The sequence below is a fragment of the Typopeltis vanoorti genome, chromosome 7 (assembly GCF_054136105.1).
Source record: "Typopeltis vanoorti isolate ZY-2024b chromosome 7, IOZ_Tvanoo_1.0, whole genome shotgun sequence".
NCBI classification, from domain to species: Eukaryota; Metazoa; Arthropoda; class Arachnida; order Uropygi; family Thelyphonidae; genus Typopeltis; species Typopeltis vanoorti.
In genome coordinates, this window is record NC_143555.1 from 113,759,323 (window position 1) to 113,786,862 (window position 27,540).

Sequence of the window (27,540 nt, forward strand, 5' to 3'; positions counted from 1 at the left end):
ACAAAGCAAATTTTTGTTGTTTAAATATTTTGTAATTAAATTTTCAAGTGTGTTGTCTTAATCCAAGTTCTCAAAAAAAAAAAAAAAAAACATCTCATACATCGAAAAGCAGATATTTTAACAACTATTGGTCCTGTTGTTGTATTGAATTAAATATTATAGAGAATTTACATTTTGCAATTTAAAAAAATATCAGGAAATAGTCACCTGAAGTTGATGCCAAATTCTTGCTTCTTCGGTATATTTTTTTTTTCAACATATAAGATGTTTGTTTTCCACCTTATATGTAAAAGATTTTTTTAAAAACTTAAGTGGGTAAGTCGTATAAACTTAAGTAGTATAAACTTCCGAAATCAGTTGAATGATGCAACCTGTAGCAGCATTTCACTTTTTTTTCTCCCACCTACATAATCGTCAATTTCCTGATGTGAACCCCCAAGAGATGTTCAGCGCATGATTAAGTTTACAGTCTATCACATTACTATCACAGCGTATGATTGGTTTACAGTATTATTATTAATCCCCTATCAATAATTTTCCTCCAAATCAATCTATTACTTATGAGCATTCCAATATTGTCATATCTAACATTTCATGCTTCTAAGGCACTTAGAAACAAATCAATCCACTTCAGACCTTGGTCTTCCTCTGGATCTCTTTCCTGCCACCTTGGCATCAAACATCTATTTTGCTAAACTTTCTTCACAAATTCTAATTTAAGTGGCCATACCACCTCAGATTATCCCTTGAAACATTCTGGAATGCTTAATAATGTCAAGTTCCTTTGTAATATCTTCATTTTTAATGTGATTCTGCTATTAATGCTATTGGTTCACTCCCCTAATTTTTCTCAGAGCTCTCATAATTGTGGTCTCTAGTCTGGTTTGAACACTGTCTTGTATATTGTTAATTTAGTGTTTTGGCAAATTTCTCTCTTATTCCATATAAATTTATTCAGCTGGCTACCTACCATACTAGCTTTGCTTATTCTGTTGTCTATTTCCAGATTCAACTTGCCATCTTCACTAAAAATTGTGTCTAAATAGCTGAAATATTTTACTTATTCTATAGGATCTCCATTCAGAATGCAGCTGAAGTTTTCTATACTCCTGCCTATTTTCATAGTTTAGGTCTTTTTATTAGGATCATCCAAGTCTATGCACTAACAATAAGCATACTGGTGAAGAAATTGAAGACTTCTACCATGATATATCCCAACTTTACAATAAAGGAAAACATAATTTCAGAATTGTAATGGAAGACTTTAATGCTAGAATTGGTATAAAACAAGTGGATGAAAGCTCAATGGGAAATTTTGGATATGGCATTAGAGGAGCAAGGTTAATAGAATTTGCAGAAATAGAAAACCTTTACATCATGAATTCATTTTTCAAGAAAAAAAAAAAAAAAACAGGAAATGGACATGGAAAAGTCCAAATGAAAAAAACTAGTGAAATTGACTTTACACTCAGCAATAAGAAAAACATCTTTCAAAACTGGTCTGTTATAAACACCTTCAACATTGAAGGTGACCATCGTATGGTATGCAGTAAGATTCAAATAAACTGCCAAAAAAGAAAGAAGAAAAATGTTTCAAAGATCAAAGCAAAACATAGATGTACACATAATCAACATTAAAAAATCATATATTCCAACATGAACAAAATGATAGATTTAAAAATCTTATTATAGATGACAATGCTGATCAATCATAAAGTAATGATCATCATCAGAAAGTAATGACAATTATCCTAAACCTTTCACAATGCTCACTTGTAAAGCTGGTATCACAGAACAAAAACAAGACAAAATTTCTCAAGAAACAAAACGACTTATGAAGAAAAGAACAGAAATTAAACAATAAAATAACTTACAGCATAAAATTTAATACATTAAATTGTGCAAAACAATCAGAAAACATATCACAGAAGAAATAAGAAAATTAAATTGTAAATTCATACAACTAACAATTGAAAACAAGCATAGTCTCAAAAAAGCCAAATAGCAATAAACATATAGTTACAGTCAAACTGGGACCGTAACCAGAGGTCATCATCAAATTCCTGACATGTATACTCAAGGGGTGTACAGGATATGATAGTAATACATGAAAAACTTACATCATTACTAACTTCCTATCTATAATTTCCCTCCAAACCAATCTGTTACCTGTCAAGACTACAACATTATCAGATTTATATTTCTATCTTCTAAAGCACTTTTTATTATATCAATTCCACCTATATCTTGGTCTTCCTCTGGGTCGTTTTCCTGCCAACCTGACAGAGAACACTTGTTTTGCTAATCTTTCCTCTCCCATTCTGCTTAAGTGACCATACCACTTGAGATTAACTCTGCTAATGCATTCCTGGATGCTGACAATATCAGGTTCTTTTCTAATATCCTCATTTTTGATATGATATTGCTATTGATGTCATCTGTTCATACCCCTAATCTTTCTCAGGACTCTCATATCTATGGTCTCTAGTCTTTAGTGAAGTGTTTTATTTCTAATCCAGCTCACAGATCCATAAGTTAAAATTGGATTGAACACTGTTTTGTATACAGCTAATTTTTTTGACTAATTTAATCTCTCATTCCATATAAATTTATTTAGTTGACTTCCTACCATACCAGCTTTGTCGATTCTGTTGTCTATTTCCATATTTAATTTACCATCTTCATTAAAAATTGTGCATAGGGAGGAAATGTTTTACTTGTTCTATAGGTTCTCCATTCACAATGCATTTGATATTTTCAATGTTTCTGCCTATTTTCATTGTCTTGTTATTGCTGACCTTCATACCAAATCTATCACAACAGTTATTCAATTCAGTTAGGGAATCTTGCAGATTTGTAGTGGATTTGATTTATTTAAAAGTATGACATCATCTGCATAAAGCAAAGAATTAAGACTAACATCTCCAATTTTGATATCAGGTTTAATACCACTTTCCTTCATAATGTCATCCATATAGATAATGAATAACTGAGGAAGGATAATGTACATCCCTGACTGACTTCAGATTTAACATTAAACCATCTTCCTGTACGTCCTTCAATTCTAGCTGCTGACTTACAACTCAAACAAAGACTAAGTATTGCTTGATATATTGCCCCATTGATACTATACAACTGTAGCATTGTGAATAGCTTTTCTCTTGGCACCTTGCCATATGCCTTTTCCAGATCTATAAAACTTAAATACAGATCTTTGTTATATTCCCATGATTTCTCAACTATATGTTGTAAAGTGAAAATTTCATCCTGACAATTCTATTTGGCCTGAATCCAGCTTGTTCTTCACCAAGCTTCCCTTCCACAATCCTTCTCAACTGTTTCTCAAGTATACTTGCATAAATCTTATCAGGAACACTCAGTAGGGAAATACCTCTAATTCTCACATTCAGTTTTATTTCCCTTTTTATATATGAGTACTATGAGAGCTCTACTCCAATCATTTGGAATTTGTCCCTCTGTCCAGGCCTTCTGAACTAGGTAGTGCAGCTACTGCAAGGCTTTTATACCTCCATACTTGAGTATTTCTGGTCAAATATCATCTACTCCTGCTGTCTTTCCACATTTGGGTGGCTTTTTCTACTTTAAATATGAATATGTATGCCTGGTCAATATTTGTTTTAACCACTGTGCTATCACTGATTGTTTCATTTAGCAATTTTTCGAAGTAGTTACTCTTAGAAAAAGATATCAAGAATATCTTTTTCTCCAGTTTATGTGTCACCTTTATCATCTCTAATTCCTTTTACAGCATCTTTCCACCATTTCTGAGCTTCTTCAACAACATTCACAATATCTTGCCATCCCTTCTTGATATTTATTTTCTATGTTCTTGCCAAAGTCCTCCCATGACTTTTGTTTAGCTAGTTTTACACAGAGTTTAGATTTCTTACATTTGTCTCTGTATTCTCTAAGAGTGCAGGCTGACTTATTTGCCAGGAACTTTTGATATGCTTTTTTCTTTTCCTTCACTGCCTCTTTAACTTCCTGTGTCCACCATGGAGTTCTGATTTTTCTATCCTTGCAGACAACCTCACCACATGCCTCTCTGGCTGAATCAGTCAGGGTTTTCTTCAAGGCTTGTCACTAAATCTCCAAGGTTCGGTTCCTGTTCTTGAACTCTCTCATTTTTTCTTGAATAATGTTTGTGTATTTTAGTCTAAGGTTCACTTCTGAGAGTTGCTCAACTTTTATTTGCTTTAAGACTCTCTTACATGTTCTTCTTTTCAATATGAAATTCAATTTCATCCTTCTGAAGACTAAATGGTGATCACTTCCAGTTTCAAATCTTTTACACTCTGCTGTCTTGCAACAGGGAGAAAACATCACTATCAACAATAATATAGCCAATGAGACTTTTCATATTCCTCGCCTCTTCTCTCCATGTGAATTTGTCACATTTTTATGTTGGAACATTGTGTTAGTTATAACCAGACCATGTCCTGAGCAGAAATCCATAAGGTATTCGCCATTATTATTAGCTTTGCTCTTTTCTCCAAAATTTCCCAAAATATTTTTGTATGTCTGGCAATCATTTCCTACTCTGGTATTTAGATCCCCAACAAGGACCAACTTTTCATTTTTCATTCTGTCAGTTGCTTTCTCTAAAGCCTCAAAAAATTCCTCCACTCCTACATTGGTAGAACCTTCTGTGGGACCATAGGCACAAATATGTCTCACTGTCCAGTTCTCCATTCTGATATTTGCCCACATCACTCTACTTGATACGGCATGCCATTCAAGATTAACCTTGTATTTAGTGTTGGATATTGCTATGGCCACTCCTTTTCCTTGATTGTCATTGCCTGAATATAACATTTTGTATTTATTGCTCAGAAAGATCTTGCTAGTTTTTTTTTTTCCTTTTTTGTTTCAGTCATCCCTATTATGTCGTTCTTGTACTTATCCAATTCTCCAGTTAGCTCCATTTCTTTGCCATTCAGGGTTCTTATGTTGATAGTACCGATCTTGAACTCTGGTGATGTTGAGTTGGAGTATGTTTTAGGATTTGTTCCAGTAGCTGACTTTTCGATGTTCACCCTGGTTCCCTGGCAAAAATAATGGGGGGGGGGGGGCTTGTTTAACCAGGTGATGGCCCACCAGAATGAAATTCTGCCATGTTGTACCATCATTTTATATTGTGGTTGAAAGCCAATAAAAATACAATTTGGTTGGCTAATCCTAAATTGCCAGCCTATCCTTGTTCATTCAGTATTCAGGGTACCTAACAGGGTGCACCACGAGAAGGTGAGGATTGGACATTAGGTTAGAAGCCCTGGTCGGTTCTCTGCATTCCTTTAAATGTGGAGGTCTCCTCTTAGTTATACAGCTTTGACCCTTAAGCACTCCACATAACCAGAGATGCACATGCTATAGCAAAACGAATTGAAGAATTTTACTCAGTATTATATCAGAATGATGAATTAGATGAAGAGAACTGCAAAATAGCTGAAGTATCATAGATTCTACCAGAAGAAGTTATGTGGAGCATCCAAAGTTTGCAAAATGGAAAAGTTGCAGTTGAGGATGAAGTTATAGCTGAACTTGTAAAAGCAGGTGGAGAAATGATCTACAAAATCTTGGCAAAATTATTTACCTTATGTCTGAAGAAAAATGATGTACTAAGAACATGGAAGAAGGTTACCCTAATTCTGAAAAATTATAAAATTATAAAAAAGGTGAAGTAGAAGACTTGACGAACTACCATCCCATCAGTCTACTACTATCAGTTTACAAAAGTCTTGGCTCATAGGCTTCGTATGACCAGACCTAGAGCAACCACAAGAACAGGCAGGCTTTCAAAGTGGCTTTAGTAAAATGGACCATATTCACGCTGTACAAGAAGATTAATGAACAGTGTAATGAATATCAGTTACCATTATGTCTTCGTTTTATTGATTATGAGAAAGCCTTTGATTCAGTAAAAACTTGTGCAATACTTAAAGCATTACAGAACCAACAAGTGGAGGAGCCATACATCAGGACCATCAAATCAGCATACACCAATGCTACAGTCACAATTCATTTCAATGGAAACATTTCCATGGTAGAGATGTTTCCATTGAAATGAATTGTGAGAAGGGGTGACGCAATATCTCCAAAATATTCACAATGTGTCTAGATGAAATATTCAAACTTCTTGATTGGGAAGGGAAAGGTCTGAAGATAAATGGAAAATATTTAAGCCATTTACACTTTGCAGATACATAGTTACCTTTACTTCAATTGCACATGAATTACAGACTCATATCCATGAATTCCAGATTGCTAGCAAAACGGCTGGCCTAAAGATAAACCTAAAGAAGACCCAAGTTATGTTCATTAGCTATGTCCAACCAGAAATAACAAAAATTGATAATGATGAAATTAACAAGTAGATCATTACATATACTTAGGACAACAGATATCAATGGAACCAAATATCATGGATGAAATTAAAACACACATGATGCTTGGATGAAAAGCATTTGGAAAATTACATTCAATATTCAAACACCAACTATCGTTATTCTTGAAGAGAAAAGTTTTTAACCAATGTATTCTTTCCTGTATTGAATACGGCTATGAAACATGGACACTAAAGGCAATGGAAATTCAAAAATTAAGACTAACACAATTTAGTATGGAAAGAAGTATGCTTGTTATCACAAGACTGGATCATAAAAGGAATACATGGATAAGAAATCAAGCCAAAAGTTTCTGACATCATGAGGAAGAGTGAAACATCTGAAGTGGCAATGGGCTGGGCATATTACTTGAAGACAGGATCAACGATGGACAAAAAATGTACTGGATTGGATTCCATGAGATGAAAAATGACCACGACACTGACCTAAATCACAGTGGATTGATGATATCATTAGATCTGCATAATCTTACCTGGGACACTTAGTAGAGAAATTCCTCTGTAATTTTCACATTGTTTTATTCCCTTTTTTATAGTGGGTGCAATGAGAGCTCTGCTCTAATCATTGGGAATTCAACCTTCTACCCAGGCCCTCTGAATTATGCAGTGTAGCCACTGCAAAACTTTTATACCTCTATACTTAAGCATTTCTGGTTGAATATCATCTACCCCAGCTGCCTTTCTGCATTTCAAGTTTTTGATGGCTTTTTCTACCTTACTTATTGATATTCTCTTTGCATTCCTCTTGAAGATTTTCTAGTATGGCTGTCACTGCTTGGTTCATTTAAGTCTTTCAAAGTAATTACTCCATACATCTAGGATATCCTTATCTTCAGTTTTCATGTCACCTTTATCATCTTTGATTCCTTTTACAGTACCCTTTCCTCCATTTCTTCTTCAATAGCCTCCAGAACATTTTGCCACCTTCCTGGTATTTATTTGCTATATTCTTACCAAAGTCTTCCATGACTTTTGTTTAGCTACTTTTACACACAGCTTAGCTTTCTTACATTTTTCTCTGTATTCTTTTAGGGCATCTGCTGATTTATTTGCTAGAAGCTTTTGCTATGCTTTCTTCTTTTCCAGGATTGCTTCTGTAACTTCTTGTGTCCACCACGGTGGTCTTATTTATCTTTGCAGCTTTATCACATACCTCCTTGGCCAAATCAATCATTGTCTACTTCAGAGTTTGCCAGTGAGATGCCAAGGTTTGGTTCTTGTTTTCAATTTGTTTCGTTTTTGCATCAATAATGTTTGTATAGTCGAGTCTAAAGCTGCTCAACTTTATTTTAAAGGTTTCTTACATACTGTTCTTTTCAATGTGATATCCATTTTTATACTGCTAAGTACTAAGTAATGGTCACTTCACTATCAACAATGACAGTCAATGAGGGTTTTCTTATTTCTCGTGTCTTCTCTCCATGTGAACTTTGCACATTCTTATGTTGAAACCTTCATAATTCTGGTCCAACTAAGCAGCCGTCTGATCTAAAATCTCCAAATACATATAACTCTTGAGTGCAGTTTCTTTAATGAGTCATGATCAACAGCTGACAATGTTTTGTTCAGAAAGCTCCATGAAAATAATCAAGCTAATTATAATTAAGAGAGCAACTTTTACTCGCTTCTTGAAAAAACTACTAAAGTGTTTACAGATAAAGACTACAGCAATCCAGAAGTCTGTCAAAGTTCCTTACTTCCTTACCTTTACTGCTTTTATAGAGCTTTCTGCATGCATTGCATGTCCTTAATTACTCCTAATTTCAGAAATTGCATGGTTTTTTTTTTTTTGGGGGGGGGGATTATTTCCAGTTAGTCGGAGGTTGCCTTTCTCATCCATTGCTAGGTTTACAGTATTTAATATCCATTGTATGGCATACCATCTTACAGCTCCTTCTTACATCTCTCCCGACACTTATCTGACAAACCCTCAGTCTTCCTTGAAGACTGAGGGGTTTGTCAGATAAATGTCAATGTCCTGACAGTAAAAAAAAAAACGATTGAAATCTGATGCCAAAGAACAAGAGAAAAGACCCATGCCGGCTCGGACGTCACCCAGTCAAACAAGGTCTGCATCCCCAATCGATCAGGGTTGGACTGAAAAATCAGCTACTGAAAACAAAGACAAAAAAAACAAACTCAAGTCTGTAAACGATGGAATAGTAATAGGTACATGGAATGTCCGTACACTATGGGCAACTGGAAAATTGCAGTTGCTTCAAGAAAAAATGAAGGAATACAGATGCAACATCTTGGGTATTTCAGAAATGAGATCGACACTGTCAGGAGAAACAAATGGTGGAAGAGTTCTCTGGTCAGGAAATGAAAGTAAACATGAAGCAGGCGTAGGTTTCCTGCTAAGTAACAAGGCTTGTCAGGCAATGATAAGATACAAACCAGTTAGTGAAAGGATATTAGTTGCAAGATTCAATGCCCAACCATTTAATATCATGACCATTCAAGTATATGGCGCCCACTGCGAAGAGTGCAGATGAAGACATTGAGAGATTTTACAGAGATCTACAACTAGAAATTGATGAGGTACTGAAACAGGATATATACTCATCATTGGAGGAGACTGGAATGCAAAGATTTGCAGAAATAACACAGGATGGGAAAAGGTTATGGGAAAATTTGGATATGGAAAAAGAAATGTATGCAGAGAGATGCTTCTGGAATTTGCCACTGATAACTTGATTTGCAATACCAAATTCCAACAAAAAAGATTGTCGCAAATGGACATGGTGCTCCTTCGATGGTAGGCATAGGAATATGATTGACCTGATATTAATAGATCAGAAATAGAGAACATCAGTTCAACAGTGCAGATCATTCTAAGGAGCTGATATTGATTCAGACCACAGCTTAGTGATTGCGAATATAAGACTAAAACTGAAACAGAAACACAAAGGAAAGTTCCAAAAGGCTACAGACATCTCAAGACTAAATGAAGACAGGCTAAGAACAACATATCAAAACATACAGGAGACTAAGCTTAAGACCACAAGTGAAAAACAAAATATAAACACAAGAGCAGAACAACTGACTACAGTACTAAAAAAAGCAGTAGAGGAAGTAATTCCTGAAAGAGAGAAGATCAATAAGAAATGGATAACTCAGGAAAACCTGAAATTAGTACAAGAGAAAAGGGATAATTCAGAGGCAGCAGACCAGTTATATCGTCAAAAATGTAATGAAGTACGGAGAGCAGCAAAATCTGATAAAGCCAAATGGGCTGGAGGACCAATGAAAAAACATTGAACAGTACTATGGAGAACACAAAACGAGAGAGGTCTACAAACTTATAAGAAATGTCAATAGGAAGTGGCAAACAAGATCAGTAGCAGTCAAAGATGAAAATAGTAAAGTATGGATAAACAAGACAGAAATCATACACAGATGGACAAGATATTGCAGCGAACTATATAAAAATCAACTAAATGATACTGCAACAGAAGTAATCAAAGAACTAAAAGCAATCTCTCGACCAGCAGAGATCTTTGAAAATGACATCTTGGAAGAGGAAGTGAATAAGGCTATAAAACATCACAAGAACAAGAGTCCTGGAAATGACAACATAATAAGTGAGATGCTAAAATATGGGGGAGAACTGGTTGTAAAAGAAATGCATAAGCTATGCAATGAAATATGGAGATCAGGGGTATGCCCCTGAAGAGTGGGAAAAAATCGGTCTTGGTTGTTCTTCATAAGAAAGGCAGTGCTTTAGAATGCACCAATTACAGAACTATTGCACTAATGAGTCATCTTGGCAAAGTGCTGATGAAAATACTTACAGAATACCTGAAGGGTCATATGGAAGTACATCTTCCTGATGAGTAAGCCGGATTTCGAAAAGATCGAAGTACAGTGCAACAAATACTCGCACTAAGACTAATAGCATAGAAAGCTCGAAGAAAGAACAAAAAGATACACTGTTGTTTTGCGGACTTCCAAAAAGCATTTGATAATATTGATCAAAATATAACATGGGCTGTTTTGGAATCCTATGGTGTGGACAATAAATTGATCTGCCTGTTGAAAGATTTAAACAGCCAAGCACAAGCAACAGCCAGGATAGCAGGCATAACTGGAGATTGGTTTTCCACTAGTCAAGACACAAGACAAAGGGGCCCAATATCACCAACCATCTTCATCACACATCTGGGAAGGACACTAGATAAAATGGAGGGATTTCAATAAATGGAATGAGAATATACTGCCTCTGCTTTGCAGATGACATCATCCTGATTGAAGAAGATGCAGCAAGGCTGGAAAGGCCACTGCAAACACTATACACAAAAGGAAAAAGATATGGACAAAATGTCAATTTTGAAAAAAACTAAAACAATGATATTCAGACAGCAGGAGTTACTGAACAAACTTACTATTGAAGACTTTCAACTGGAAAATGTGGAACAGTTCACATATCTTGGATAACATATGATGCATGACTTGGACCCAAAAAAAGAGGAAAAATTAGAATAGCCAGAGCAACAGCTATCTTAAAAGCCACAGAAAAATATAGAAGAGCCGAGCTATAAAGATACACACTAAACTGCGCATTGTGGAATCCTGTATCTTCAGCAGCATGCTCTACGGATGTGAGGCCTGGGTACTCCTAAGAGAATCTGAAAGGAGGATATTAGCATTCGAGAGGAAGTGCTCTAGAAAGATCTTGAGGATAAGCTGGATCCAGAAAGTGAACAATGAAGAAATCTATAGACAAATACAACCAAAAGAAAACCTGATACAGAAAATAATCAAAAGGGAACTACGTCTATTTGGCCATATATGTAGAATGAACGATGAGAGAAAATTAAAAGCGTTGCTGTTTGGAATGATTGAAGGAAAGAACAAAAGAGGAAGACCAAACAGAGAATGGGGCAAGGCGATGACATTGTCAAATGGTGTGGAAAATCTATACATAAACTGAGTCATCTTGCACAAAATAGAATGCAGTGGAAGAATCTTATCAAGATTGCATCAGACACCTACGGGCGTTGAACACATGGTTGTTGTTGATTGACCAATGACCATGCCTTTTACAGTTAACTGTCAGACAACACATGTTCAGACACACACATCGAGTGCAACCACTTGGCAGTGTTATGTGCAACGCATGACGACAATGTTTGATTGCACAGCTTTTTTTTCATTTAGGTATCATCTGTATAATAAATCTCGTTAAACCATCAGACCAACTGAAGATTTGGTCTTTCTCATGAATTAGAAAGAAATCTTTAATACATGAATACAGAAAAATTGACTCAAATTTTACTGGGCATGAAAATATTTAGAATGTACATTTCTCTTTAAGTGCCCCAAGTATATACTTTTGATGCATTCCACACATACACACACGCCCGCAAAAATAGAAATGCAGATACCACACTAAGCAGGCACTTTTTTTTTTTTTTTTTTGCATTCTCACCCATGAAAGGTTTGGAAACCTACAATATTTATAGGTTTCCAAATATTATAAGATATTATAATTATAAGTTCACCTATGATACTAAATATCATAAGTGATCTTATAACATCTAGAACCCCCCCCCCCACCACTACCCAAACTACTTCTGGTCTGGGGGGTAGTTGTAATCAGTTAATGAAAATCATTTAATACCTGTGAAAATATGGATACAATTATCATTGATAACACAATTATTAAGAAAGTGATATTAAACTTGATATCCAAATAGGGGAATATTAAGATTTTACTCTATGCAAATGATGTTACCCTCTTCAGGAGGGTTTATCCAAATTAACTGATTGTTGTGACAGATTCTGTACACTCCCCATCCCCATGGGGATGGGGAGTGTACAGAATATCACTGCAGTACTACATGAAAGGAAGTTAGATCATTACTAACTTCTTATCAATTTCCCCTCCAAATTAATCTGTTATGATTCCAATATTATCAGATCTTATATTTCTGCTTCAAGGGAATATATTACTGCATCAATCCACCTATACCTTGGTCCTCCTGTGGACTTTTTCCCATGACATTCTGGCAAAAAAATACATTTTACTTAACCTTTCAATATTCCATTCTGTTTAAGTGACCATACCATCCGATATTACCTCTGCTAACACGTTCCTGAATACTAAACATCAAATTCTTTCCTAATATCCTCATTTTAATATGATACTTATTGATGTCAATCTATTCATTCCCATAATCTTTTTCAGAACTGTTATATTTGTGGCTTCCAGTCTTTCATCAAATGTTTTATTTCAAAGCCAGCTCTCAGATCCCTGTATTAAAACTGATTTGAACAATGTGATCTACAGTTTAGTTTAGTGTTTTGACTAGTTTCTTTCTTATTCAATATAAATTTATTCAGCTGACTTCCTACCTTACCTCTGATAATCCTGTTGTCTATTTCCATGTTTAATTCACCATCTTCACTAAACTTATCACTATTACTATTATTACGGGCAACTCCAGGGAGTCATTAGACTCATCGAGGGAGGCCCCAAATCATATTCATCACAACTATTTGACATTCATACAGTATCTATCATACCTCACCTTAAACTCATTCACTGTCACAGCATCCACCACAGATTCAGGGAGCGCATTCCACTCATTCACTACTCTAAAAGTAAAGAACCCAGCTCTAACACCTTTACTAACCACACTTTTGCCCAGTTTCCATGGATGTCCCCTAGTCCTCCCACAACCAGCCCTGTTCTCTTGTGCCTAAATAGCTGATATGTTTTACTTGTGCTATAGATTCCCCATTCAGAAAGAGCTGAGATTAACATCTCCAATTCTGATAAAGTTTCATACCACTTTCCTTCATAATGTGATCCATATAAATGATGAATAATTGTGGAGATAATATGCACCGTTATTTCAAATGTGGATTATTAACATGGACTACTCAGTGTGAAATTCCTGCAATTCTCACATTATTGTATTTTTCTTTTTACAGATGGGTACTATGAGAGTTCTACTCCAATCATCTGGAATTTGACCCTCTAACAAGTCTTCTGAATTATGCAGTGAAGCCACTGTAAAACGTTTTACACCTATATTCATGAGCATTTCTCAAATATCATATATCCCAGCTGCCTTTCCACATTTGATACACTTTCTTTTCTCTGACTGCCTCTAACTTCCTGAGTCCAAAATGGAATTCTGATTTATCTATCCTTACAGACCTCACCATGTGCCTTTCTAGCTGAATCAATGATTTCTTCAGAGTTAACCATGAATCTCCAAAGTCTGTTCTTATTTGCAAATGCTTTTCTTTCTTCATGAATAACGTTTGTATGTTTCCGTCTATAGTTTTTGTATGTCTCTGAAAGCTGTTCAGCTTTGATTTAATTTAAAACTTTCTTATACACTATTCTTTCCAATATGATATTAAATTTTATCCAGTTCAAAACTAAATGGTGATCAACATCAAATTACTGCCATGTACCCTCAAGGGGGTGTACAGGAAATGATAGTATTACATGAAAAATTTATATCATTACTAACTTCCTATCTACAATTTACTTCCAAATCAATCTGTTACTTGTCAAGACTCCAACATTATCAGATCTTATATTTCTATCATCTAAGGCACAATGTACCGTATCGGTCCAGCTATATCTTGGTCTTCCTCTAGGTCGTTTTCCTACCAACCTGGCAGAGAACACTTGTTTTGCTAATTTTGCTAATTTTTCCTCACCCATTCTGTTTAAGTGAGCATACCACCTCAGATTAGCTCTGCTAACGCATTCCTGGATGCTGACAATATCAAGTTCTTTTCTAATAACCTGATTTTTAATATGATATTGCCATTGATGACATCTGTTCATGCCTCTAATCTTTCTCAGGACTCTCATACCTGTGGTCTCTAGTCTCTGGTCAAGTGTTTTACTTCTGACCCAGCTCTCAGATCCATAAGTTAAAATTGGTTTGAACACTGTCTTGTATACAGCTAATTTAGTGTTCCAACTAATTTCTCTCCTATTCCATATAAATTTCTTCAAAATTAACTTCCTAGGATATCAGCTTTGTTGATTCTGTTGTCTATTTCCATATTTAATTTACCATCTTCACTAAAAATCGTCCCTAAGTAGCTGAAATGTTTTACTTGTTCCACAGGTTCTCTGTTCACAATGCAGTTGGCATTTTCAACGATTCTGCCCATTTTCATTGTCTTTTTATTGCTGACCTTCATACCGTATCTATTACACCAGTTATTCAATTTAGTCAGAGAAACTTGCAGACTTGTAGCAATTTATTTAGAAGTATAACATCATCCGCATAAAGCAAACAGCTGACACTAACATCTCCAATTCTGATATCATGTTTAATACCACTTTCCTTCATAATGTGATCCATATAGATAACGAATAACTGAGGGGGGATAATGTACATCCCTGACTGACTTCAGATTTAACATTAAACCATCTTCCTGTATTTCCTTCAATTCTAACTGCTGACGTACAACTCAAATAAAGACTAAGTATTGCTTTTTATAAGGCTCCATTGACACTATATAACTGTAGCATATTGAATAGCTTCTCTCTTGGCACCTTGTCATATGTCTTATTACAACTCAAACTTTACAACGGGGGTACTTAAGGGTCAAAGCTGTATAACTGAGAGGAGACCTCCACATAGCCTTTAAAGGAATGCGAAGAACCGACCAGGGCTTCTGACCTAATGTCCAATCCTCACCTTCTCGTGGTGCACCCTGTTGGGTATCTACTTGGATACTGAACGGACGAGGATGGGCTGGCAATTTGAGATTTGGCCGACCAAATTGTATTCTTACTGGTTAAACCAAAATAGAGAATGATGATACAACATGACAAAATTTCATGCCGGCTGGGGCGTCGCCCGGTTAAACAAGGCCCCCATTGTTTTCGCCAGGGAACCAGGGCAAACAGCGAAAAGTCAGCTACTGGAACAAATCTGAAAATAAACCCCAACTCAACATCACCAGAGTTAAAGATCGGTACTATCAACGTAAGAAGCCTGAATGGCAAAGAAATGGAGCTAGCTGAGGAATTAGATAAGTACCAGATCGACATAATAGGGGTGACTGAAACAAAAAAGACCAAAACTGGTGAGATCTTTCTGAGCAATAAATACAAAATGTTATATTCAGGCAATGACAATCAAGGAAAAGAAGGAGTAGCCATAGTATTCAACACAAAATACGAGGCTAATCTTCTTGAATGGCAGTCAGTCTCAAGTAGAGTAATGTGGTCCCACAGAAGGTTCTACTAAGGTAGAAGTGGAGGAATTTTTTGAGGCTTTAGAAAGAGCAACTGACACAATGAAAAATAAAAAGTTGGTTCTTGTTGGGGATCTAAATAGCAGAGTAGGAAATGATTGTGAGACATACAAAAATATTTTGGGAAAATTTGGAGAAAGGAGCAAAGCTAATAATAATGGCAAATATCTATTGGATTTCTGCTCAGGACATGGACTGGTTATTACTAACACCATGTTCCAACATAAAAATGTGCACAAATTCACATGGAGAGAAGAGGCTAGGAATAAGAAAAGTCTCATTGACTATGTTATTGTTGATAGTGATGTTTTCTCCCTGGTGCAGGACACTAGAGTGTACAGAGGATTTGAAATTGGAAGCGATCACTAGTTAGTCTTGAGCAGGATAAAATTGAATTTCATATTGAAAAGAATGACATTTAAGAAAGTTCTAAAGCGAATAAAAATTGAGCAGCTCTCAGATGTGAACTGTAGATTAAAATACACAAAGATTATTGAAGAAAAAATGAAAGAGTTGGAGAACAGGAATCAAACCTTGGAGATTCGGTGGCAAGCCTTGAAGAAAACCTGATTGATTCAGCCAGAGAGCATGTGGTGAGATTATCTATAAGGATAAAAAAATCAGAACTCTCTGGTGGACACAGGAAGTTAAAGAGGCAGTGAAGGAAAAGAAGAAAGCATACCAAAAGTTCCTGTCAAATAAGTCAGCTTGTGCTCTTAGAGAATATAGAGACAAATGCAAGAATGCTAAACACTGTGTAAAACTAGCTAAACAAAAGTCATGGGAGGACTTTGGCAAGAATATAGAAAATAAATATCAAGAAGGTGGCAAAATATTCTGGAGGTTGTTGAGGAAGCTTAAGAATGGAGGAAAGAGTGCTGTAAAAGGAATTAGAGATGATAAAGGTGACATGAAAACGGAAGAAAAAGATATCCTTAAAGTATGGAGTAATTACTTTGAAAAACTGCTAAATGAAACCAGCAGTGATGACAGCACAGTGGTAAAAAACACTGACCAGGCATGCAGTCAGGAATACATATCCATACTAGAAGTAGAAAAAGCCATCAAAGGCTTGAAATGTGGAAAGGCAGCAGGAGTAGATGATATTCGACCAGAAATGCTGAAGTATGGTGGTATAAGAGTCTTACAGTGGCTGCACTGCATAGTTCAGAAAGCCTGGACAGAGGGACGAATTCCCGATGATTGGAGTAGAGCTCTCATAGTACCCATATATAAAAAGGGAAATAAAACTGCATGTGAGAATTACAGAGGTATTTCCTTACTGAGTGTTCCTGGCAAGATCTATGCAAGTATACTTGAGAAATGATTGAGGAGAATTGAGGAAGAAAAGCTTGGTGAAGAACAAGCTGGATTCAGGCCAAATAGAGGCTGTCAGGATCAGATCTTCACTTTACGACAAATAGTCGAGAAAGCATGGGAATATAACAAAGATCTGTATTTAAGTTTTGTCGATCTGGAAAAGGCATATGACAAGGTGCTAAGAGAGAAGCTATTCAATATGCTTCAGTTATATGGTGTCAATGGGGCATTATAACAAGCAATACTTAGTCTTTATTTGAGTTGTAAGTCAGCAGTTAGAATTGAAGTACAGGAAGATGGTTTAATGTTAAATCTGGTGTGAGACAAGGATGTACATTATCCCCTCTGTTATTCATTATCTATATGGATCACATTATGAAGGAAAGTGGTATTAAACCTGATATCAAAATTGGAGATGTTAATGTCAGCTCTTTGCATTATGCGGATGATGTTATACTTCTAAATAAATCTGCTACAAGTCTGCAAGATTCTCTGACTAAATTGAATAGCTGTTGTAATAGATATGGTATGAAGGTCAGCAATAAAAAGACAAAGACAATGAAAATGTCAACTGTGTTGTGAATGGAGAACCTGTGGAACAAGTAAAACATTTCAGCTATTTAGGCACGATTTTTACTGAAGATGGTAAATTAAATATAGAAATAGACAACAGAATCAGCAAAGCTGGTATGGTGGGAAGTCAATTGAATAAATTCATATGGAATAAGAGAAAAATCAGTCGGAACACTAAATTAGCTGTGTACAAGACAGTGTTCAAACCAGTTTTAACTTATGGATCTGAGAGCTGGGTCAGAAGTAAAACACTTGACCAAAGACTAGAGACCACGGATATGAGAGTCCTGAGAAAGATTATAGGCATGAACAGATGGCATCAATGGCAATATCATATTAAAAATGAGGATATTAGGAAAGAACTTGACATTCTCAGCATCCAGGAATGCGTTAGCAGAGCTAATCTCAGGTGGTATGGTCACTTAAACAGAATGGGCGAGGAAAGATTAGCAAAACAAGTGTTCTCTGCCAGGTTGGCAGCAAAACGACCCAGAGGAAGACCAAGATATAGGTGGATTGATACGGTACAAAATGCTTTAGACGATAGAAATATAAGATCCGATAATGTTGGAGTCTTGACAAGTAACAGACTGATTTGGAGGAAAATTGTAGATAGGAAATTAAAAATGATGTAATTTTTTTCATGTAGTACTATCATATCCTGTACACCCCTTGAGGGTACATGGCAGGAATTTGATGATGATGATGATGAACTTTACAACTCAAATAAGGACTAAGTATTGCATTTTATAATGCTCCATTGACATTATATAACTGTAGCATATTGAATAGCTTCTCTCTTGGCACCTTGTCATATGCCTTTTCCAAATCGACAAAACTTAAATACAGATATTTGTTATATTCCCATGATTTCTCCACTATTTGTCGTAAAGTGAAGATCTGATCCTGACAGCCTCTATTTGACCAGAATTCAGCTTGTTCTTCACCAAGCTTTTCTTCCACAATTCTTCTCAACCGTTTCTTAAGTATACTTGCATATATCTTACCAGGAAAATTCGGTAGGGAAATACCTCTGTAATTCTCACATTCAGTTTTATTTCCCTTTTTATATATGGATACTATAAGAGCTCTACTCCAATCATCAGGAATTCGTCCCTCTGTCCAGCCATTCTGAACTATGCAGTGCAGCCACTGTAAGACTTTTATACCACCATACTTCACCATTTATGGTCGAATATCATCTACTTCTGCTGCCTTTCCACATTTTCAAAACTTTGATGGCTTTTTCTACTTCAAGTATGGATATGTATTCATGACTGCATGCCTGGTCAGTGTTTTTTTACCACTGTGCTGTCATCACTGCTTGTTTCATTTAGCAGTTTTTCAAAGTAATTACTCCATACTTCAAGGATATCTTTTTCTCCTGTTTTCATGTTACTTTTATCATCTCTAACTCCTTTTACAGCACTCTTTCCTCCATTTCTAAGCTTCTTCAACAACCTCCAGAATATTTTGCCACCTTCTTGATATTTATTTTCTATTGTAAGTGGAGGTTTCTGTGCTTTAGACGTCCATAAGGCATATTCCTGTAATTGGACCACATTTTTTTTTATTAAGCTAAAAGCACAATAAAGAAATAAAATTTAATGCAGATTTAGTGTGGCCTCACACCACCATCCTTCGCAAAAAAACAGGTCTAATAAAAAAACCTGAGGGACAGAGCTTATAACATTTCCAGCACAGAAAAACAGAGAAATGAAGAATTGGAATATTTAACACAGATCCTCCAAAAAAATGGTTACGAACCCAAGACTATCAAAAAATCCTCCAAACACCTACAAGCCTCCAACAAAAACAAGATTTCAAAAACACCATCATGCTTCCATATATCATGAATGTTACAGACCTAAATTACTAAACAAACATAACATCAAAGTAGCCTTTCTGCCGCTGGAAAAAATTTCAAGATTTCTATATCCCCTGAAACCTCCACATCATCCTTTAAAAAAACCAGGTGTTTATAAAATTTGTTGTTCTTGTGGCATCTGTTACATAGGACAGACAGGAAGATCTTGGGAAATACGTATGAACGAACACCAAAAGGAAGTACAAAAAGAAGAGAACACAAATCAGGTCTAGCTTTCCATACCACTTCCACTGGCCACAATGTACTCTGGCAGAAAACAAACATGTCTTATATAGAAAAAAACTTTTACATAAGGAAATTTAAAGAAGCTGCAAACATGCTTAGAATTCCAACACAATGCAATAAAAACCAAGGCTTACTTCTACCCTAAGTTTGGTCAGCTTTGAAAAAAAAATATACCTGTCAGACCTCAGACATTATGATCATGAACAACAGAACGTGGCATCATCCAGCATTGTTTAAACTTGAATCTGAATTCTGATTTTTTAATTTTATAAACAGTCAGACGGCTACAACTGTATAGTATGAAGTATTAATTTCTCTTTTTTGTTGTTTTAACTTTCAGTTACCCTGAAGATGAAAGTGAAATGATTTACGAAACTTGTCGTGTTTTATTTCTTTATTGTGCTTTTAGCTTAATTAAAAAAAATGTGGTCCAATTACTGGAATATGCCTTATTTATTTTCTATGTTCTTGCCAAAGTCCTCCCATGACTTTTGTTTAGCTAGTTTTACAAAGTGTTTGGTTTTCTTACGTTTGTCTCTGTATTCTCTAAAAGCACAAGCTGATTTATTTGCCAGGAACTTTTGATATGCTTTCTTCTTTTCCTTCACCGCCTCTTTAACTTCCTGTGTTCACCATGTTGTTCCAATTTTTCTATCCTTGCAGACAACCTCACCACATGCTCTCTGGCTGAATCAATCAGGTTTTCTTCAAGGCTTGCCACCGAATCTCCAAGGTTTGATTCCTGTTCTCCAACTCTTTTATTTTTTCTTCAATAATCTTTGTGTATTTTAATCTACAGTTCACATCTGAGAGCTGCTCAATTTTTATTCGCTTTAGAACTTTCTTAAATGTCATTCTTTTCAATATGAAATTCAATTTTATCCTGCTCAAGACTAACTAGTGATCGCTTCCAATTTCAAATCCTCTGTACACTATGGTGTCCTGCACCAGGGAGAAAACATCACTATCAACAATAACATAGTCAATGAGACTTTTCTTATTCCTTGCCTCTTCTCTCCATGTGAATTTGTGCACATTTTTATGTTGGAACATGGTGTTAGTAATAACCAGTCCATGTCCTGAGCAAAAATCCAACAGGCATTTGCAATTATTATTAGCTTTGCTCTTTTCTCCAAATTTTTCCAAAAGATTTTTGTATGTCTCACAATCATTTCCTACTCTGCTATTTAGATCCCCAACAAGGACCAACTTTTCCTTTTTCATTGTGTCAGTTGCTTTCTCTAAATCCTCAAACAATTCCTCCACTTCTACCTTAGTAGAACCTTCTGTGGGACCATAGGCACAAATAAGTCTCATTGTCCAGTTCCCCATTCTGATATTTGCCCACATCACTCTACTTGAGACTGCCTGCTATTCAAGAAGATTAGCCTCGTATTTAGTGTTGAATACTATGGCTACTCCTTCTTTTCCTTGATTGTCATTGCCTGAATATAACATTTTGTATTTATTGCTCAAAAAGATCTCACCAGTTTTTGTCTTTTTTGTTTCAGTCACTCCTGAAACAAAAAAGTATCAGGGGTGACTTATGTCGATCTGTACTTATCTTATTCCTCAGCTAGCTCCATTTCTTTGTCATTCAGGCTTCTTATGTTGATAGTACCAATCTTTTACTCTGGTGATGTTGAGTTGGGGTGTGTTTTCAGATTTGTTCCAGTAGCTGACTTTTTGCTGTTCACCCTGGTTCCCTGGCAAAAACAATGGGGGCCTTGTTTAACCAGGCGATGCCCTAGCTGGCATGAAATTTTGTCATGTTATACCATTTTGTATTTTAGTTTAAGCCAATAAGAATACAATTTGGTCAGCTAAATCCCAAATTGCCAGCCCATCCTCGTTCGTTTAGTATCCAGGTAGATACTCAACAGAGTGCACCACAAGAAGGTGAGGATTGGACATTAGATCAGAAGTCCTGGTCGGTTCTCCACATTCCTTTAAAGGCTATGTGGAGGTCTCCTCTCAGTTATACAGCTTTGACCCTTAAGTATCCCCTAAATGGTGATTATTATTATTATTATCTGACACCACCAGAGAGTCAAGGACTCATCCAGGTCTCATTAGTCAAAGATTACTTCCAATTTCAAATTGTTTGTATACCCTTGTGTCCTTAATCAGCATGAAGATATTACTATTAACAGTACGATAGTCAATGAGACTTTATTTCTTGCATCTTCTCTCCATGTGAATTTGTGTGCCACTTGATGTTGGAACATGGTGTTAGTAATTTGGTTGGCTAAATTCCTGAACGTGGAATCTAACAAGTATTTACCATTATTACCTTTACTCTTTTCTCAAACATTTCTCCAAATCAGACATATTGAAACATTTCAATGTTTGGTACATTTCCTATTTTGCTGTTTAGGTCTCCAACAAGAACGAAGTTTTCCTTTTTCATTGTTCAGCTGCATTCTGTATTGCCTCAAAAAAAGTCCTCAACTTCTTCTTAGTAGAATCTTCTATAGGACCATAGGTACAAATAAGTCCCTGTCCAGTTTTCTATTGTAATATTTGCTCACATCACTACTTGATATGATCTATGCCTGCCATTCAAGAAGATTATCCTCATATTTAATGTTGAATACTATTATTGCCTGAATATAACATCTTATATTTGTTGCTTGGAAAGATCTTACTCATTTCTGTCTTTTTTATTTCGGCAACACTTATTATATTGATCTGGTATTTATCCAATTCTTTTGTTAGTTCCCTTTCTTCTTCTTCTTCCATTGATGCTTCTTACAGTGATGGTGCCAATCTTGAGTTGGGATTTGTTCTTGTAGCCGACACTTTTTGCTGTTTGCCCTAGTTTCCTGATGAAAACAATAGTGTTGGATTCTGAATATATAGAGATTAGAGTAATTATTATTTGCTTCAGAATCCAACATGATCTTCCATCACAAAGGCTAGACTTGTAAACATTATTTAATGTAAATAACTTATTTTACAATTTAATATTCATATAACTACTTTAATTTTGTCTAATATCTAATTATTTAATCAAAGATATATGTATTAATAGTGATAAGACTGTATTAAATATTATTAAGCTATTTTAATTATTACTATGTTAATATTATAAGAACTTGTATTTGATAATTTAACTGCGCATTATTTGAAATGTAAATATTCTCTGTTTATTCATATTTGTAGAAGTTTAGCGTTATGCAATACCTCAATTTTATTATATTTTGTTTGGTTGTCATGGAGATGTATGTAAGTGAGCGAGCACGTTTTTGGAACACCACGTGAGAAGGTTTATTGAAATGAGTTTTAGAAAGAAATCACGTGAACAATTTAGCGGGAAAAACGGATATAAAAAGCAAGGAACGCTGGAAAAGAGAGAGAGCATTAGAGATTTATAAGAGAGAGATTGGCATTAGGTTGGAATCGGAGCATTCGGGAATCACAGTGCGATAATAGCAAGTCGGCAAGTCACTCAAGCAGCTAAATAAAGTCTACTAGTCGAGAGGCGGTTAGCTAATAAGTTGTAGAATAACAATTATAGCTACGGAAAACAGCTGAGTGACTACTAAATAGACTAGCAATACTTGAGTTGAGATTTAGTTTCAGGGCCGACCTTTCAAGGACACACGGAAACTTGAAGCATAGCACGAAGTAACTAGAGAATAATTAGAGGCAACATTAATGATAGCGGTGTTAAGAATTCTGGTACCTAAAGGATTAAGTTGACATTGAAGGAGTAGGCAATTGTGCATATTAAACTTCAAATTAAGGAATTATTGTGTGTTACCTTAGTACAAGAGTTGTTAGTAGAACACTGAATTAGTTAAGCGATGTCAAATGTAGTGCAAGCGGTTTGATCTATGCAAGAACGTTTGATTGTGTGTATTGTGACCGTTAATTAATCCAGTTATTTCTAAGATTTTTTTTTAAATGAGTGCCATTAATTAATTAAAGCGTATACAGTTACAAAAGTGTTCGCACATAAGTATATGAAGAAGGAAAATTGTCGGTAAGAAAATTCCAACCATTAATATTCCTATGCAGAGATATGAGTGTGTTTCTTCCTAGAATATCCCCATACTAACAGTAACTGTTGCAGAGGTTAGCTGAAGCGTAGATTTAAAAGTGTAAGCTTGTAAAAAAGTATTGCCACCAATAAATTGTATTTGAAACTTAAAAAAAAACTATGAGATGTTAATGTGAATGATCACTAAGGAATTTTATGACATAAGGCTTTATAAGTGTTAAGTGAACTGTGTGAAGACTGTATTTCAGATAACTGACCAATGCCTGAGTTTGTATGACTGTATTATCAGAAGAGCTAAAGCGTTTGTAATATCTTAATTAATGATTTTGAACTTATGTGTATAATTTGTGATTATAAAATTAAATATTTGTTTTTGTTAATCAAAAGTTGTATTTTGCCTGAATCTCTTTTACTGCACCATTCATAAAATATTCGAACTAAAGCGGGAGTGATAAATAAGTTAAATATACTCGGCCAGTATATATAATAACATCATATAAGGGAAGGGTAGTTAAGAGTTGGTTTATCTTCAATTTTTGAACTAATTCAGATATAGAGTGGCGCAGTCTTCAAATATAAATTTTCTCTATATTTGAATTAGAAATCAACTCACAACTTATCAATTAGTTAAGAACATCGTAATTGTAATCATGTTGGATCCAAAGTATAGATTAAGAACAAGTAGGATCCAACAATAGGGACCTTGTTTAACCAGGCGATGCTCCTGCTGGCATAAAATTCTGACATGTTGTACCATCCATTTTCGATTCTGGTTTTAGCCAATAAGAATACAATTTGGTCAGCTAAATCTCAAATTACCAGCCCATCCTTGTTCATTCAGCATCCAGGTAGATACCAACTAATGGGATGCTACAAGAAGGTGAGGATTGGACATTAAGTCAGAAGAGCCCTAGTCAGTTATCTGCATTCTTTCAAAGGTGATGTAGAGGCCTTCTCCTAGAAGCAAACTTATAGAATAAATGAAAAATGTTTACAGCTGAGGCACAGTTTTTAGAAGTATACAATAATACATTTATAAATTTTTGAATAATTCAAAGAATGACATCAGTGATACCTGAAAGCCACTCTCTGCAGGCTACAGTTTAGCCTGTGGGCAGTTATTAATAATGACACTATTTTGACAGTTATTTTTTGGGACCAACATAATGAAACAGTTAACTCTTGCTATAGCAAATGCCATTATAATGAACTCACTATAACTACTACAAGTACTCGAAGTCCCACAGCATCAGTATACTATTCTAATGCAAATAGCTAATTCATTACAGCTAACTTTCTGCAATAACATATTATTCCCATGGTCCATATTAGTTCCTTATAGTGGGAACTATATTGACAGCTACAATTTTGTACATTAATAAGTCTTTCAGAACAGGCAGAGTGTGCCATAATATATCTTATTTCATTCTTTCCCCAATTCAATATAATATCTGTAGGGTAAGTTGATCAAATCAGAATGTGAAAGTAGCTGCATCCCACCTACAATACCGATTACCTGTTGCAAATAGACACCGCATGTGGCTGTTCGCAACACAACAAAACCTACTGCAGTCACTTTTCTGCAACTGCAGTAGAATTTGTTGTCGTGTTTTGTTATGCCACACCTTTTAGTTCTTTTATTTCATGGAATTTTTACTTCTAATCAATTCCCACATAAGAGGTTGTAGAACCAGTGATGAGATGAGATATTTGCAGAACCAGGTTTGTGAATGTCAAACTTTATATATAATGCTGCTTTTATAAAACATGTTTGAAACTGCTAAATTTTCAAAACTGGTTCAATTCTTCAGTACAATAATGGCATGGAGAATTAACTCCTGTCACCTTTAAAACTTATACAAAAACCTTATCTTGAAATTTGCTAAATTTATACACCATGCAAAATAATATTTCCATGTAGACTAACTGCCAAAACCAATTTAACTGAAGGTATGAACTTTTGTACGGCAAGCTTTGGAGGTTCAGTCACATGATGAGTATGGGATTTTGTGTATGTAGGAATGTAATAAACATAATACAAGAGCATGCCAACAATGTAATTAGTCTATTAGTGTTTATAGCCTCATTCCCATGAAACTCATGTAGAATTCTATGAATGTTCTTCTACTTGTAATACAAGTCTACAAATAAATATAAAGGCCAAGTTCTATAAAAAGTAGCAAACATATAACCAGACTGTGCAACTTGATGATGCTCAACATTCTGAAAAATCAATATTAAGCGCACTTTAGACAGTGAGCAATTTCATAAGAATATTATTTAATACACTAGCACATTCTGTTCACAGAAAACAAGATCTAAACTGTGAGTGTCAAAAAACATGGCACTCATTTGGTGTTTGTGGAGTAAACAAAATTTTTCACACGAGACTGATTTTATCACATTTTGTAACAAACAGTAGTATGTGTGTATCAAAATAAGATTCCCATGTTAATGGAATCATCATGCCATGTTTGACTTTTTATTTTATGATACTTATGGGGATAAAGTAAAAAATAAAAATGCAATTTTGTAATGTTAATCTATACAGCCAAAGATGCAAGAGTTTAGTTTCCAGCCCAACCCATCAACTACCAATTACACACAAAAAGATAGCCTATGGATAGAGCTTCAAAGTATGGCAGTCATAAAAATTCTAGATACTTTCCCCAGACAATTAGTTAACAATGATAGATAGAATGTTGCATGAAAATATTACTTGAAATGGTCTATAAATGAGCAAAATAAGATATCCACATGGTGAGGAAGGGTATTTAAAAGGTTTGTAGTACCAACAAAAGCAGGTAATGCCAATGTTTACAGAAGAATTTTCACTATTAATAGAACTTACGGTAATGTTTGTATTCTAATTCTTAGATCTCCTGGCTCGCCATCTATATGAGGTTCTCCTGTAAGAGTAATAATGCAAATTTTTTTTAGTTCAATTATATAAATAAGTGACTAAAAATAGTGCATACCTTTCTTTGCAAAAAATGAAAATCTGCCCCTTTAAAACAGTTTCTTAGAGTGGATTACAAGATTATTCAAGAAAAAAAAAAAGTAGATTTGATTACCCATTTTTGGTATTTATACATTTTGTTACCTTTTCTAATTGCTACAAGCACATAAAAATTGTTTTATATATACACATGCAAGGTTGCTGCATGCTGATATGCATATAACGCCAAGGGCTACATACAGATAATTGCTCTTATGACTTAGGTGGGAGGGACCATCGAAAAGAGGAACAAGCACTGCAAATGAATTTATAAAGAATGCAAAAACCATCATAACATTTTTATTAAATAATGAGTGGCTATTTGGGTAAAACAAGAATAAAATCCACCACTTCAAAGAGGTGTCATCTATTCCAGGCAATCTAAATCACATACTGCCACAAATACAAATAGTGTGTCTACATGTAACATAGTTGAATACAATAAGATCAACATTAATAATGACCCTGATCACTTATATTTAAAAATCAATGCCAGATGCAAGTAATATGGAAATCACTGCATTTCCAAGTATTCACATACAAGTGTATACAGTTCATTAAGTGAGAGATCAGATTGTACTGGAAGAAACAGGTTTGTTCTGCAGATGGTTAAATCCAAAGTCCAACCACTGAAGTCTCACTGAAAGTGCACCCTCAAAAAGTTATTTTTTCTGCACTTGCTATCATCTAAGTGAGTGATGTATGTGACAATTTTAATGGCTTTATGATTCTGAAGTAATCCCATCATATTTGATGTAATATTTACATTACAATGTTTCTTTGTATACAATTACTTAAATTTTGATTCTTCTTGAATATCTTATTTTGTGCTTTATTATGAGATCAAATGTAGATGAAACATG

General features: G+C 35.1%; 1 protein-coding gene across 1 annotated transcript in view; it reads right to left on the reverse strand.

Annotated features, from left to right (window-relative positions):
* Positions 1-27,540, reverse strand: part of shv (DnaJ heat shock protein family member shriveled) — a 124,590-nt gene that overhangs the window by 46,162 nt on the left and 50,888 nt on the right. Inside the window, exon 6 of the mRNA XM_090395097.1 lies at positions 26,531-26,588. Coding sequence (XP_090251223.1) covers positions 26,531-26,588 — 58 coding nt within the window. The remainder of the gene's footprint in view (positions 1-26,530; positions 26,589-27,540) is intronic.